Here is a 16,955-nt window from a genome sequence, read left to right on the forward strand (position 1 = left end):
CGTTAGGGGTTCAAAGTGAGCTTAGTGTGCTTCACATTTGTAACAGTAGCACGTTTTAGGGATAATTTTTCCATTTGTGATGTAATTGAAACCTGCAATAAAAGCTTGTTGTTCTGACAATGAATTCTGGTGCTTGTGTGTTTCACCGAACATTACAGTAACATTACTGACACCTAGTGACCAGTGTGAAATACTACATATCATCCGTCTTTGAATTAGTTTTGAAGCGGCAAAATTAGGCATGCAAAGTAGTATTATGTCCACTGGCGAAACATCAAACATACTGAAAGTTCAAACCTGCATCACTTCATCGTATATGAGCTGTCACGTTCCGGCATGGTCACGTAGTGTATCGACCCCAGGATGCAGAGATGAGGACCCAAATGCAGGTAAAAATTTATTTATTGCGACCAACATATAAAAACGACAATGAGCGCGCACCTGAAGACATCACAGAAAATGGGAAACAGGTGCGGGAGATGGTGGAAAGCAACAGAAAACAGAACAGAGCAACACAGGAAGTGAACACAAAATAAAGGGCATGAACCAGGAACAGAGGAAAAGAGGAAAACTAAGAGTGCTGTCACAAGGGGGTGAAGCCCAATCGTGACATGAGCTCAGGATTCACCACAGCCGAACCTCCAGGAAATGTTTAGCATTACATACAAACAATGAACAGCATATACCAAAACATGTGACAGCAGTTCAATTTACAATTGAGTATGTATGAGATTGTATGCTACTATAGTAAACTACTATAGCTGAGACACATAGAAGGCCAGAATGGTGAGTGACTCAAATCAGTGATGGAGAGAGAGAAGGACAGAATCAATATGTCATCATTCCCGTTTTGCTGTATTGCAACATTAACATTCCTCAAGCTTTTACTTGCAGTTCAGAGACCCACTTACACACCCACACCCACTACTTTCTGATTATCAGCCACACAATAACAAACATCCCACACAGCGTACTTCGTGAAGGTAGAGTCAATCAAACCGTTTTTTGGGGGTCAAATTCAGCAAATGACTGTTCATGATCGGCTAGTCAAGTGTTTCAAAGATAGTCAAACCCAAAACAGAACCAATCAACAACACTGTTGTTTTTGTTCATGCCGAAGACATCTGTTTGTAACTAAATGAAAAACTAAGTCTAAAGAAAGGGCTCCTCTGAGTTTGACATTTCAAAATTCCATACTTTTTCCAGTGTTTGTCTTGGCTCAGTAAAGAACAATTAATCGATGAATTGGCAATTAATCAATTATCCAGTTAATCAATGAATATTTTGGTGTCTGATTAATTGTTTTTTTATTCAAAAATGGAAAAACCAGTGCTTTAGAAAAACTTTTCTTGTTGTATCTTTTAGAAAAGACAATAGTGGAAACAGTCTTGGAAACATTAATATTATGCCTATACTGTGCATGGTTGCTATGATGGACTGTGATATACATAGTAACAATTTTAAGACATCAATTCATTTGTTTTCTTACAGTTCCGCTTCGCAACAGCAATTCTCACGATTTCTGGGAGAACTATAATTGTTAATAACCACTGGTAATTATGCCACTGATATGTTTAGCATTCTTTTGACATCAGACTGAGACCCCAGTAGTCATTACCAAATATCAGCTCTGGGAGTAGCATCGGGAGGCAGGAAGAGATACTAAAGAATGACCTTCCATCTAAGCCATTAAGAGGACTTCATGTAAAAGTAATTAGTGGTAAAATCCTTCTGAGACTGGCATGCATGACAAAAATACAATGGCTAATATCAAAAGTGTTTGTTGTAATCTGGTGATAAACAGCTGAGAATGACACACACACAGTCGGCACTTTTGATCTACTTCTCAACTCTTGGTGGATGCATATTTATTTCCATGTATTTATTTCTATATTTTATTTGTAAGTGTGGTACTAAAACTGCTGAACAGGGTAGGAAAAAAGGAAGATTTCTAAGAACATAATTAGAATGACTCATTATTAACACAACAGTTATGTAATAACACACTGAAGGTGCAAGCATCCCACGACAATTAAAATACAAAACCATATAGGAATACTGAAATGACATAACAGAAAATGGGGATGGGGAAGAACATTATCAGATTTTAGTTACTACCAACCCAAACTGAACACTACAAACACTGACATCCCTGTTGGGAAATTAGAATGTTTTGCTTAAAAAAAAAAAGAAAAATCCTCAATAGATGGAATGGCTGCAATTAAAACTTTTATTTGATGACATGCACAATGCAGTGAAGCTCTAGAGTGTAAAGTGAAATAGCCCACAAAGTAGAACTTAATACATGAATATGACTTTAAAATGAGATTAAAAGGATGCCAAATAAGTAATTTCAACTAGAGAGAGACCCAATTATGAGACATAAACAGAGCAATATCATTGCATTGCTGTTTCTTCATGTGCAGTCTCTTCTCAAAGGAATTTAGTAGGACTCTGGACACATTATGTCCTTTAATTAGTGGAAAAGTGACATTTTTGGAGTTTCATCAAATAAAATAGTCCGCAAACCAGAGCTAAAAGTACTAATATGATGTCAAAATAAGGTCACCAAATAAAAGCGTGGCAAATAAGTCCGTCAGAGAAATAAGAAATAATACTTAGTCTTAACTTATACTTACATAATAATACCACATGAATGTTCTTTCTCCTCAAATTTCTATGTCCATTTCTGCAGGATTTTTACTGGCTTGGTCTACAGACACAAATAATCCCAGTGGTCTCTGATTACTGTCTCGTCACAAAAATATTGGCATTAACAGATGTGGCTGTAGGCAACCTCTTGATGTAGCTGTTATTAACCCCACAAAATGACAGGAGTTACATTTGAAGTATCATGGGTGGTCAGCATTCACCAGCATTATCGGCTTGTGCAGTTGGCCACTCAGCTGTGTTGCTGAGTTGCACTTGCTGTACTGTTGTTTATGGTATTAATGCTGACTGAGCAGTTTTCTACTTCCGTTATTATAACATTGGCTTGGTTGCCACTGTATTGCGCAATATACATGTGTGGTTGAGAGCTACGTCTTCCTTTCCACTTTCTCGTCCTCCAAAACTCCAAAAACATTCATTCATTCATTTTCTACCGCTTATCCTCACAAGAGTCGCGGGGGTGCTGGAGCCTATCCCAGCAGGGGTACACCCTGGACTGGTGGCCAGCCAATCACAGGGCACATATAGACAAACAACCATTCACACTCACATTCATACCTATAGACAATTTAGAGTCGCCAATTAACCTAGCATGTTTTTGGAATGTGGGAGGAAACCGGGGTACCTGGAGAAAACCCATGCATGCATGGGTAGAACATGCAAACGCTACACAGAGAAGGCCGAAGGTGGAATTGAACTCGGGTGTCCTAGTTGTGAGGCCTGCGCGCTAACCACTGCAGCCCCTCCAAAACATTAATAACTTAAATTTATTTTAAAAATTATTATTTCCAATTCTAACCCACTTTGCTGACTTGAACTTTGGGCATGTAAGGACTTTAAATGAAGGTTGTCTTGGAAACGTTCAATAAAAGACATACATAAGTAAAGAACACCTACTATCAATTAGCATTTAGCTACCATTGGATCGTATGGAAAAAATGTAAATGCATTTTCAGACAAGCAGCGTGTTTTCACCGTCCACAGACGTGGAAACGGATGTGTAACACGGTCACACAGTCTCAGAGAAGTGATCAACAATTTACATTTGTACAACGTAAGTGCTAATCGTGTGTGCCTTACAGTACGTTAAGTGTATACGTACTCAAAGCAGGAAGAGGACCGGATATAATGCTTGCAGCGCCCTCTAGGCAACTGCTTAATCAAGGCTGACAACATCTTTAATTATCATTTGATGAAGTAAAACTGGGGGAAATGGCAGACCATTGCATTATATTAAAAAAAAAACAACTACCCCTAGCTTTCTCTGAAAATGTAACTCTCATACAATCTTTACAATTGCTAGACCTCAAAATGAATCACTTTCTACTCAAATGGTGATTAATATGTTTACCTACAACGGGGACATTACTTTGGAAGAAAGTACCCCAACACACTTAAATGGAGATTTATACAGAAAAGTGTGCCATGTGAAAGAAAAAGGGAGGTATGGACCCCCACGGAGTATTGATGAAGTGTCGTGTACCTGTGATGTAGTCACGTAAAGACTCTTTCTGAACTTCCCTCGCCGTATCTCCATTTCAAGAGCCGAGCAGCGGGCAACAGTGGCTCTCGTTGTTTGATTCCGGCAAAACATCCTTTCTTGCTTGCACGGTTCTCCGTTTTCTCCACCGGGCGTCCACGGATAGTTCACCCCGAAAGCAAGACGACGAACACGGATCCAGGTGGTACACACACACGGCGACACTCACTACAAGGTAAAAGTCTAAAGTAACGTCGATTCAAATGTAGACGTTGTAACAGGAGAAGAAATAAACTTTCACTTCCACAGAGAGAAACTTTGACCAAATGTGTGTTCTCTGTACTCCAAAGTTTGCCCTGCCCCATTCACATACTCACATACACTTCTACCGGTAACGTGACTGGCCGGCCCACTTCAAAGAAGTCCGGACAAGTGAAATTAGTGTTGGTATGTCCTTAAATCACAGAAACATAAATCAAAACTAATTAGTTTTTTTTTTTATCAAGAAGTGGATGGGGAAATTATTTCCATTTTTTCCACCATATATTTTCTAGTGTAACAAAAACTGTGTCAGGGCCCCTATAGCTTCAGTATATGTCATATACTGTATTAATATTTTGTCACCTTTAAAAGTGTTAATCCTGCCTGAAATTTGCATACAAAATTGAATTGTATTAAGATTTTAGGCTAATTTAGTGAGTGTTGACGATTGTATTTATTCCACTAATAATTAATAGAGGGCTGTAAAAGCGGCATTCATCTCCATTGTAAAGAAATAACCCTACTTAATTTATGAGGCTGGAAAGTGACTAGCAATCTACGACAGCAACACCAGCAATGTACTGAACCTGCTGTGAGTGGAATTCAGAAAGGTCAGAAGGTCATGAAGGATCAGTTCTCAATGAAGCAGAGACCGCATCCACAAAAACCTGCTGGGTGGATGGACCCTTGATACTATATGCATGCTGGCCACAGTCTTGTATAAGGTCATATATTATAATAATGGGGATTCGCATTTAGTGAAGACCCGTTGAGTCAGCCAAAATGGGGCCCTAAGGTCCAAAAGCTACGCTGCTCCCATTTGCAACCTTCCTGTCTCCACAACAGGCACTGTCCCAGACATTCCTGCATATTATACTCCATCCTTACATTATCCTGTAAAAGTAAGTGATCCTCTAGCATTACAGCAAACCATTTTATCTTCTCAAAGAACAATACTGACAAAGTGAAACTTGGATATACATTAGAGTAGTCAGTGTGCAGCTATATATATCTATCCACTTAAAAGGAGTCTATACATTATTGTCTAAATTAGTGATTCCCAATCACAGTGCCATGTGAAATGATCACATTTCACTTAATTTGTCTGTAAATGATTGTATATTTATATTTAAATAATGTGTCTTTATTCATCTATTTGTACCAGCTATGACAGAATAAATGCTCTCCCACCGGATGTCAGGAGGTACATAATTAATTTTGCCAGTTACTATGGTACCCATTATGTCATTGTATGGTCATATCACCTCGTACTTCGGTACTTGATAAAAAAAAATAAAATGAAAAATAAAAACTTAAACTATATTATGAAAGCAGGAAGTACTGATTGTAAAAGTACCAGATGGAGGGGTAGGATTTAATAAGCTTTGCTTCTTCCTGCTCCTGTTGGACATGTGCAACTGTGAACTGATTATGTGATGCACTCAATTGTAATCTGATGCATGTTCAAATGAAATAAAACCATTACCATTACCATTACCTTGGAGGTGTGTTTAGGGTCATTATCATGTTGGAAAACTGTCATGCAGCACATGGGATCATGCTCTGCTTCACAATGTCACAGTTCATGTTGGAATTCATGTTTCTCTGAATGAACCGCAGCGCCGCATTGTCGGCAGTACTCATACTAAGTCAGATCATGATGCTGCCACTAGCATTTTGCTATACTCACTTGTGTTGTACGGCTACACAAGCTGACCACTGACTACTCTCAACTAGATCCAAGTTTTATATTTCTATGCTATTGTCCCTTGAGAAGATATACTGTAATAAAACTGCTCGCTGAAATGATAAATGATACTGTATTCTTAACTTTTTTTTCTCATCTGATGCTATCCTCAGTTAGAGTTAAAGGCTTTTGACCACATTCTTAAATGCAGTGTCCTGATGAGTAGTTGCATGTTAAGACATTGAAAGGAGGTTGTCCCCCTTCCTTGAGTATCTTATTTTAAACCAGGATGTTTGTTGACGGGTGCTTGTGTAAATAGCTGAAGGGTCTGCATCTCATGCAGCAATGCGATCTAACTCAGATGTGTGTGTATCGCTCCCAGACTGTGTGTGAATTGCAGATGATGTTTACAGGCTGGTCAGTAGGGGGTAGGCAGACACCGATGGGGTGAGGTTTGAGGGATGCTTTTTTTCCTTTTTTTTTTTTCCAAACCAGGCCTGGCCCTCTTTCAAGTCCTCTCGGGGGCTCCATGCGAGGCCTTTGGGCAGCTCAGAGTCACACAGGCAATGTGCTTATGTGCACGCCTTGTCACGGTACATTTGTAAAAGCATCTGGAAGGAAAAGATAGGTCTGCTTTTATCGTTACTTGATATAGTGCATCTTCTGTTTGAAAATCCTGCAAACTATATAGTTTGCTCCTCATTCTTCCCACTCTCTTAGCAAAAAAACAATTGTGACAGCTGCACCAGTCAACACTGACTGAGTAGCAGAAGGCTACAAAATGCCAAAAACAAAGGAGCGGCTGATCATGGAGAGAGAAAATGCTTGTGGAGCAGCTGGAGGATGATCATATGGTGCAAAAAAACATGGTGGGAACATCTTGCCACAAAACAAAATTTCACCCCTCTTTCTCACACCTACTGTAAATATGCTGTATGACACACCGCCCACCAGCTTAGATACATATGAGTTGGAGTAAGCTGTGTACATGTCACCAGTATGGGAAATATCATTTCTAACTGACTTGCCTTTCAATGAACCAAACTATTGAGAGCCCAGTAGAATGACTGTGGCTTTTTAGGCTACTACAATTACGTGGTTGGCTATGGTCTAAATATAAAACGGCATAGTTGTAGTGCTTCTACAGCTCTTTTAACAATAGCAAACATATTTAGGACATTAGGTAAATCAGAGGCAGAATGAATGGAAACCTAAATGGTGGTCAAAGTGACAATTATTTTCTAATACGCAAAACATTTTAGCTCATCATTCATTCTACTCATACGTAATGTGTACAGTACGTCTTCATACTGAGGAAAGTGAACGCACCATTTACTCCATCACTTATAAAAGTGCCATTGATATGCAAACATGAGCCATACTCATACAGTATTTATCTGCATATTTTCTATTTGTAGTAAATCACTTACATGCCAATGTCCTGAGGGTTTGCAGATTGCATTTATGAGCATGTACGTCTATAATCATCAGGTCTTCCATATGTTCCTGTATGCATCCTGATCCAGGATGTGAAACTGACAAATGGGAGTGCTGCTTTTCGAGCTGGAGCTAAAATTTAGGCAAGAAAGAGCACCACATTTTATTTTATCCCTACATGTTTAGACTGCTTCTCTTTGCATCATCCAACGTCAATCTGTGTTGTTTATGTCAAAGCTCCTCACTTTTACTTGACTACTTTAGACGAGTCTGACTTCTGCTGGACAACAGATGCCATTACATGAATGATATGTCATCAAGTCAGTCCTTTGCACCAGCCCAACCAGTGGGTACACAAACTAATGAGCGCATCACACTAAGGTATGTTGCTCATAAGGTCGAGGTGAGGTCGGTGTGACAAGGATAATTTAAGTGACTGCTGCACTGTAAGAAAAAAATACATGAATAAAGCTGTTTTAATATCCTTTATTTAATCTATGTACAGAGAATACAAAACTGTCCTCACTCAAATGAGCATTCAAAAAGAGAAATCTCTCACAGATCCTGTCATTTTTGGTGCGATTTGGCCCACTTGGAAGCTTCTTTCCGTCCTTGCTTTAAACCCTGGAAATGATTAACACACAAAATGACTCTGAAATGTATAATGTATACAGTACACATTGTTCTTTATGTAGCAATCCATACCAAGTAGTAGCCTGTGTGATAACCACTCATGTACCAGGAGATGAGCATGCTGCCCATGGCCTCGTCATCCCCCATATCAGGACTCATGGGTGGAGGCGGAGGGATCATCTGAAAAGAAGAAAAACAAATGATGAATCAGAGCAGTCTGCTGACCTTTGACCGATTACTGATCTACATCAATCTCATTTGAGTAAAAGTATGTCCAAACTCACAGGTGGACCGAATTGCATCATGGGATGCCAGGGGGGAGGTACAGGCCCATGACCACCAGATTGCCTTTTTCCACCCTACAATCAAAATAATGACAAGAAACCTGTTGAAAACATTGTGGCATTACTATCATTAATCATTTGGTACTGTATCTAAAAATATTATATAACAGACCTGTATCAAAAAAATGCCTTTACAGTTTTAATTGACCTTTCTGAAGTATTCATTTAGGCATATGTTAATATTGTGGCTTGTGGTAGTGTTTTGTATGTTTAGGCTACCCCTTAAGATACAAAAATATCAGGCCACCCTTGTTGCTTCAGTTTCTTGTTCACTTGAATGCCTGGTACAACTAAAAGTACATTTGCTTGGACAAATATCATCTCCACATGCGTAAATTCCACCCACTCTGGCAATTTAATCCACTGGCTTGTTCTAAAAGTCTCCCACATTTAATCAAATGATAATGCTGCACTGTTGGAGCTAAAATGATTGACTATAGCAGGGGTGCCCATTATGTCGATCAAAGGCGAAAGCAGTGTGGGCCAATTGCATGCGTTATCAACATTATAAACCTCCCTTTTTAGATGTCATACAACATCAGTCAGATGACAATAAGCTTCCATCTTGATTTGCTGTTGCTCTTCTACGCAGCAAAGATCAAGTGATGAACAGACGACTCAATAAGCAGCACAGTGTCCCAAAAAACGTATATACCATTGAGCAGCTGCTAACTCAATTGTTTGTTTGTTTTCTTTGCAGATTAAACCCACTGAACGGAATGATGGCAGCCAGACTAATCTAAAATAAACAACAAAGGAAATTTGTTTAAAAAAGCATGATGCATGCATGCAAACACCAAGGGAATTGTTTCGTGATATGTGTGATACCATTGCTTTGCCGTGTAAGCACTGTCTGGACCAGAAGAGATGTCAGTTTGAGAACAGGAGATGACAAAACAATAAAATTATGTTTGTAAATTCTACTACATTTTGAAAATTGAACAAATTATAATTTTTACTTTATTTATTATTATAGTTTTAAGAACTGTAAGTGTGTATATCTTTGTTTTGGGACACACTGTATCTATGTTTATAGTAAGAAGTAGAGCTTTGGGAATTTGTCATTTTAAAAGTGGCTTGCAGGCTGAAAAACTATGAGCACCCCTGGTATAAAAGGTTTTTCCCCCACACAATAATTTTGTACCAATCTGACAAAACTTTGTTTCGATCTTGCACAGAATGAAAAAAAAGACTTCACAAAATCCAACGAAAAAACATGCAGTTCTTAAAGAAACTATTTGTCAGCATGCCATCTTACCTGTCTGAATGGTGGCATGGGAGGGAGGTTGGGTGGGAATCCCGGACCCCACATAGGGGGAGGAACTTTGTAGTCTTTGGCCTTTTGGGTTTTACTGTGTATCTGCTGTTTGAGGTGGTTTGGATCTGTTGACCTGCTGTCACTCTCCTCTGTTGATGATTCTACCTCGTGTGGCTGAATTGGGGGATGGGGTGGGCATAACATACAAAAATACAAAAGTTGCCATAGAAAAAGTGGAATTAGATGATTAGATGGAAAAATGGTAGTGGTATGTTTTTGGATTCTTACTTTGTCCTTCTTCCCCACTCTATTTGAAACCCTTAAATATAGATTAAGTACTAGTATTAGTTAGCTTGGTGCTTTATATGCTAGCGGCGACCATCTCTCTTGTCTCTACAGGGATCCCCTTAGCCTGCACCATGTGGTGTAAACAAAGAATGACGAGTGTAAAGGTGACTATAGAGGCGTTATTCCATGTATACGGGGCTCAAATAATGGTAAACACTATATTTAGAAAGTCCCAAACAGGTTTTCTATGGTCTAATTACAAAAATATTCTGTTTATTAATATTGAGTCCTATTTTGCGGGAAGACTGCATTAAATGCGGGCCGACTGTATACAGAAAGTGACATGAACTAAGCACTTGAAATAATTTAGGGGTATCCCAATACTTTTCTCATCGTACATGTCATTTGTAATCAGTTTTAAAGAGGAACTGCGCTTTTATGGAATTTTGCCCATCATTCACAATCCTCATGGAGAACATGAACACATATATTTCCCTTTTCTGTGCATTAAAACGCCATTGGGACACACCTAGTTCGACTACAAAGCCCTGTAAGAGCATTTATCATTTAAGTACATCGATGATAACAAGTACCTTGCCGTATTTTGATGATTTAAAACGTTACCGAAACATCTTTCCTCAGCGCATTGATTTCACATCAAGCATTTAGCTTACGCTACTTCCGTCAATCATTACAATGTCCTCTCTCCTTGGGATGGCTCTGGGATCCAGCACAAGACGTGTGCTCCAGTCCTCAGGTAAAACCTCTGACAGCAAACGAGCATCTTGTTGACTCTTTGTAGCGAAATTGAGAACTAGGTATCCACTCTTCCGTCATTGACATGAACGGCCAACGAGGCGTTGTGCTAGTCCACCAAATAAATATAGTTTTTCCTGTTAGCTGCTATAATAACAATATCGCTGTAGCTTGGTTAATATAGAGTTACATAGAAGTTATGTAAATGGAACATTGTTGGCGTTGAAGGTTTTTTTTAGAGGGCTTTAGCGTCAAAATACATATTTACCATTACATCAATTGTTAGCAAGCTCTTATTAATGTATTCCTTGCACTAGAATGCAAAGAAAAGGGAAAGAAATATGTGTTCATGTTTCACATAAGGATTGTGAATGATGGGCAGAATTCGAAGTGTATTTTTTTCATGTTTTACAGTGGTTAACTTCCTTTTACACTGGAATGATGAGTAAGAAGCTTCAGATATGCTTTCATAATGGTTATCATACACTCCACCTTGTTAATAGTTTCGTCATCACCCTCAGAGATCTCTGAAAGCAAGTCTTCAAGGTTCTGCTCCTCCTCATTGCCATAGTCTGTGTAAACAACTACGCATGTGCCTTTGTTCTCATCCAAAGAGGTGATGGTAGCAGAATATAGTTGGCCGTCCTCAGACCAATAGGCACAGCAAGAATCTCCAACCTGCCACTGTGACAAAAAAAGATTATACATTATAAAATGTAAGATCTTCATGTTTGCTATACACCAGTGGGAGGGTGCTTCAGTGCAGAACACCCATTTCATATCCACACCTGTTTATCTGTTGCATTGGGTCTTTTCCTGCTGTTCTTCTTTTTATTGTTCTTTCGTTTCTTTCCCAGGGGAACTTTGTCCGAAGGCTGAGGCACTTCTTCACCCTTCAGGGCAGTCTGTCAACAAGAACAGACCATGTGAGTAACAAACACAAAACAAATGGTATTTCACCACCAACAAAAATTCACTTTGGATACCTTGAATGAAGCAACAGCTTTATCGTAGGCTTTTATCAAGGCTGTATCATCCCAAATATCAGAGTCGTCACTCTGGAAAAAAGAATGATTCACATTTAAAGGAGGAGGCGTATACAGAAGTTAGTCTGACAACAGATATGAAATTTTTACACCCCCAAGCAGTATGCTCAAAGTTTTAACAGTAAAACAAGCAGTAATTTATTTGTGCAGGGTCCATGGTTCTGTACACCGTCTGGACATCACATTGATTACACCGAACCGGCTTCATGGTTTCACTAAATGTAGTCTTCACTTCGCCTTCCTTTACAGCTATAATACGTCGCAGTTTACAGTGGTGGTGAATGCACTTCACCACACTAAGATGTATTCATAATGCTCAACCCCTCTTTCTCCATCTGAATATTACTTACAACACTAATATTATTCCGTACATTCGGCTCCAACCATGGTCTGCTAGCTTAGCATGGTACATAGCGTCTCATTTTACACAAAAAGCAAAGCGTCCAAAAATGTTTCAAGACTTGTTCTTTATAATTGTACAGTCTGGCACGACTCACCTGTCCATCTCCCCTCGTAAATAACACTTCTTTGCATCCATTCGCCATTGAGAAAATATTAGCTTTCACAGACAAGTGCCAAACAACATACGGAGATACATGCGTCGAGCATGAGACGTCAAACCAGCGACATGACGTATATATTATGCGACGACGAGGGTTGGCGTGGCAACGCTCGGTTGTTGTGTGTACATGATTACTCGAGCTGCGGTGATTTCTAAGTGATTAGACTATTCAGGAGATTTGCATTTGGGTTGTTTCTTATTCACTGACGATGATTGATGCCTCTCTTCGTTCTTTGGGTGCAAAAGTTGTTGTTGCCGCATCCAACGATGAGGCTCACCCTCCAGAAAATATCATTGACGGGTAAGTGTCGTGTTGTGTTTTTGTCTCGTTAGGTCTGGTTTTAGCTTTTCAGTATATCGTTTTCTAATATATGGAGCTTTCCGAAGTTACCCAGTGACATTGTGATGTATTGCAGTCAATGGTTGATATGAGTATTACTTATATTTTGTCTCTTTCAACCAGAAACACGAAAACATTCTGGATATCCACCGGGATGTTTCCTCAAGAGTTCATTATTCGCTTTGCTGAAATGACAAACATTTCCTCAGTGACTTTGGACAGCTATAATGGTAGGTTTGTAGGTCAAATATTCGTGAAATGTATTTAAACGTCACAGGACATATACGAACCCATCAGAAAATAGGTCCAAGTTAGATACAATGAAACTTACCTGCCTGCCCACTGTGGCAAGTGTCCTCGCTAATTCACAAACTGTCGTCCAAGTCCAAGTCAAGCTTACTTAATACAGAAAGTTAGTTTCTTTTTAAGGCTCCAGGTCGTCATAAAAATGAGAAGGGGAAAAAGCTGCTTTATTCTGTAATGATGCCTGGAGACAAAGGCAAACACATGACTCATGTAGTTTCTGTTAGAAATTTCCTCCAAGGCTTTGTCCTAATCTAAACATAGCCATTGTTAATTTCATTTTTGTGACTGGTCTTTTTCATTATGTGGTGAAGGAATTAATTATTCTGGACAGGGCTGATGACTCTCCTCTCCTCTCCCATCTTTTCTTGCAGTCAAACACCTAAAAGTAGAAAAGAACTCATCACAGAATGCCTCACACTTTGAGTTAGTGGCAGAGAAAGGTAGGAATGATGAATGTAGACGTGTTAGTCACCCACTTGTTTTTCTTTTAAACCATAATGAACTTTTCCTCGCAGAGTTTAAACCCACTGAGGGACACCTTCAGTCAAATTCTATTTCGGTAGGATGAAACTAAACAATCAAGTGTTACTTTTAAATTGAATGGACCTAAAGACAAATTTTTAACAGAACTGGTTTGTTTTTTTCCCCCCAGCTAAATGGAACCAATGCAACTCACCTTCGTTTCATCATCACCTCAGGATTTGATCACTTTGTCTCGGTGCACAAAGTCAGTATACAGAAGTGACACACATATTTACTGTTACTGTCATCATAGTCAAATGCATTTGTGAATGAAAACCGTCCCATGTTATTTTGTAATTAGTGACAACTTTTTTTTCAATAGCGGAAAAAATGAGTCATACTCAAGCTACAATTTTATTTATTGAATTGCTGTCTTTTGGCTAGAAATTACACAAGTGACAAAAGACAGTGAGAACCTGTGGTAGAGAAAATAACAACAATATTTCTTGGTTTTTCTCATAGTTTTTTTGCCACATTTTGTGGCATTCCCTGCAAAAAAAATGACCCTTCACTCAATGAAAGTACAGTTATCCCTTGTTTATTACGGTTAATTGGTTCCAGAACCGACCACAATAAGTGAATTTTCGGTGATGTCAGATTCCCTCTTTATGAAATATTTTCGTCAAACCTGTTCACGACTTTCTGACTGCAGTTGTTAACATTTTTAGTTGATTTTGTCATGTTTATGCATGAAAATACTTAATTTAGGCAACCCCCTTCTCCCAAGTTAGCTTAAATGTGTTTTATTATTGTTTTTGTCCACTAAAAGGCTGTATTCAACCATGAAACAGCATGAATAATTTGAAAATTTGAACCGCAATGTGACAAGGGGTTACTATACTATACATAAATATATTTTCATATAAGTAATTGATTAATATATGTTGACCTACTGAATGTTGAATTGGTTATATTGGTTATATGAGCAAAACATGTCCTTCCTTCAGTTTTTCTGTATGCCACCCTCATTTTCTAATAAAAAAAAAACACAATGACAACGGAATATATTTTTCATTGATAATATGAAAATGCAATTTCTTCCAGTTTTTTGACACATTCCCTTTTACCAAATAGAAGTTTACTTGCTAAACATCTGACCGGTCTATGAATAATTGTGACTCAATACACTGAGCAGTGATGCCGTTGTTGGTAATATAAGCCTGGTAGCTTGTTAACTCATTCCAAACATTTGTATGGGATCTGATAAGAACATTATAATAATATGTGAAGAAATTATATTCCAAACAATTTCTAGGCAGGAAATGTATGTCTATCGCAGCATGAGGGACAGTTTTGTACATTTTCTATTTTCTTCAGCTCAAATTAATTAACGATATGGATTCACTTCAGAGACTGTTTTCATCTCTTTCTGCTCATTTGGCAAAGCTTTAGAATAAAAGAGTTGGATTATGATGAATGGCACAAATACAAAGGGCATCTCTCTTGCTCACTCTCTCTTATAGACACAGTTAATTAACTAATTTTCAGCAGAAGGACAGAAGACTTGAATTGGCATCTGGACAGACCCCCCACCCTATGTGCAGATATTGACATCCCCCATAGAAATAGGGGGACCATGGGTGATGCAACTGGGGGTTGGGGGAACCAGATGGTTTCCCAGCCAACCAGCATGTCTCTAAAGACTGCAGGCCTATTCTCCCGCTCTAACACACAAACACACATATGCTTGCACGTGTATAGCCACACTTTCACTACTATCTCCTATCTACCTCCACAGCCATGTCATCTTATCAGGTTGAGCAGCGTGCGAGGACCCTTTGGGACTCCCTCCCCAATTACTTTGCTGACTACAGAGGAGCTTGGGGACTTGCTGAGGCAGTGTTTGCTGTAGCACGCTCCTCCAAATAAACCAATAAAAGTGTAAAATACACTCCTAAATAACAAGCCCCCTGATATTTTAGGAGCAACTAATTGCTCAGGGGTATGACCGCGATATAGTACATATGAGTATGTGAATGTAATGAGTAATGAGGGCAAGGTAGCAACCGATACAATGTTATTGACTCATCTATTATTCACCAGCATGGCATATTTATCATAATGTTAGCGGGAGGACTTAGCTCCTGAAGTACAGCAGGATTTCCATCTACCACTTTCAAAATATAATACAGTTGATGCAAATATAGATCTATCCAGAGATAAAGGTTTGCACATGCACCACCCATCTACTGATGAATTTGGCTCCCCTTTGTGCTTGACTGTCAACCGATCAGGAGAATCACAGCAGGATATGAGAGTGTCATTATCATGTCACTGCAGGGCAGCGCTAAATGATCAGCCGGTGTCTTCACATGGCTGTCTAACGGCTGTCCAATGACACCATGACACGCCTGCTAGACCACAACTCTTTATATCATGAAATACTCACTACATCACTACTATACTTATACAATATCATATTGTTATATTTTATTACAGTATAACGGGTTTTTGATGTCTCTGCTTGAGTGATCCCCACTATCTTAAAATTGCCATCCCAACTCCTTTTTTCCCTTGTGTGTGTGCAGGGGGGGTGGGGGTGGGGGGGGGGGGGGCAGAAAGAAAAACTGTTGGGGCAGAAGTCGTATGGTGTCAACTGTTGGTTTGCACGAGCCAGACCCCTGATATCACATGACATCAGTGCTTTTCTGTTGAAAAATACTGTCTTATATTACTATTAGCTTGGAGAAATTGTGTAGTTAATTAACCAATATGGTTCCTTACCTGATAAAGGTCTAAAGACAATGAGCTTGGCCTAAGTACAGCACACAAATCTCTGCCAAGGCTGACAATTGCAGGTTTGGAATAGCCCCGATTTGCATGCATTCTTCATTGAGAAGTTAAGGAAAATGTCATAAAATGCCCTTTCTCAAAAGCCTGCATCTGCACCTTTCATCCAGATATACATTTAATGGGTTCTTCCCTGGTCCATGTCCTGCATCCTAAGTCTACTACATAATAATAAACTAACTGCTGTCCAAAGAACACTGTGTGGTATAGATTATGTGGTATAGTGACAAAGACTCATGGCCCCTCTCTGCTCTGTTAAACTGACTCTGAATATGTCTTATCAGTTTTGTGTGGTCTTCCATGCATGTCAACACAAAGCCCATGTGCGCGGGTCTTAATTTGATTTCACTCCTGATTTGGTCCAATCAGCCCAGTTACGACAGTGCAAGCTGGAGAACAAGATGATTAGACAAGAGGGAAACAATCCTTTTTTATGTGTAAATCAAAAAGGCGCAAATAGCAAAAAGAGTCGAGCTGAGGCTGAGCAGTACTCAGAGACAGTGGTAACTAAAAATCAGAATACCCCAAAGGTACAATTTGGAATTGGATCAAAAATGATGCCTTAAAAGCGCCTT

General features: G+C 39.1%; 3 protein-coding genes across 9 annotated transcripts in view; 1 reads left to right on the forward strand and 2 right to left on the reverse strand.

Moving 5' to 3' along the window:
- The window catches only part of rtkna (rhotekin a), a 60,922-nt gene extending 56,365 nt beyond the window's left edge, over positions 1 to 4,557 (reverse strand). For 3 of the 6 annotated variants that reach the window (XM_058070630.1, XM_058070632.1, XM_058070638.1), the window contains exon 1: positions 4,154 to 4,553. In XM_058070630.1, coding sequence (XP_057926613.1) covers positions 4,154 to 4,264 — 111 coding nt within the window. In that variant the 5' untranslated portion in view covers positions 4,265 to 4,553. Of the gene's footprint in view, positions 1 to 4,153 lie in introns of all 6 variants that reach the window. The other 3 variants (XM_058070633.1, XM_058070629.1, XM_058070639.1) reach the window with 3 other exon arrangements.
- A 3,454-nt stretch (positions 4,558 to 8,011) lies between these two features.
- On the reverse strand, positions 8,012 to 12,527 carry smn1 (survival of motor neuron 1, telomeric). Of its 2 annotated transcripts, XM_058071752.1 has the most exons (8): positions 12,358 to 12,526; positions 11,801 to 11,872; positions 11,603 to 11,719; positions 11,307 to 11,498; positions 9,771 to 9,944; positions 8,453 to 8,527; positions 8,241 to 8,348; positions 8,012 to 8,159 (listed from the first exon to the last, which is right to left on the reverse strand). In XM_058071752.1, the coding sequence occupies exons 1-8, from the start codon at positions 12,403 to 12,405 to the stop codon at positions 8,103 to 8,105; spliced, it is 843 nt and encodes a 280-aa protein (XP_057927735.1). In that variant the 5' UTR covers positions 12,406 to 12,526; the 3' UTR covers positions 8,012 to 8,102. The 2 variants fall into 2 exon arrangements, with proteins under 2 accessions (XP_057927735.1, XP_057927736.1); XM_058071753.1 differs by lacking the exon at positions 9,771 to 9,944 and having other exon boundaries at positions 12,358 to 12,527.
- Positions 12,493 to 14,580, forward strand: hspb11 (heat shock protein, alpha-crystallin-related, b11). The gene is made up of 5 exons (XM_058071754.1): positions 12,493 to 12,723; positions 12,886 to 12,992; positions 13,440 to 13,508; positions 13,584 to 13,627; positions 13,721 to 14,580. Exons 1-5 carry the CDS (start codon positions 12,632 to 12,634, stop codon positions 13,811 to 13,813), a joined length of 405 nt encoding a protein of 134 aa, XP_057927737.1. The 5' UTR covers positions 12,493 to 12,631; the 3' UTR covers positions 13,814 to 14,580.
- Positions 14,581 to 16,955: the final 2,375 nt, after the last annotated feature.

This window comes from Doryrhamphus excisus, chromosome 4 (genome assembly GCF_030265055.1).
Source record: "Doryrhamphus excisus isolate RoL2022-K1 chromosome 4, RoL_Dexc_1.0, whole genome shotgun sequence".
Classification (NCBI taxonomy): domain Eukaryota; kingdom Metazoa; phylum Chordata; class Actinopteri; order Syngnathiformes; family Syngnathidae; genus Doryrhamphus; species Doryrhamphus excisus.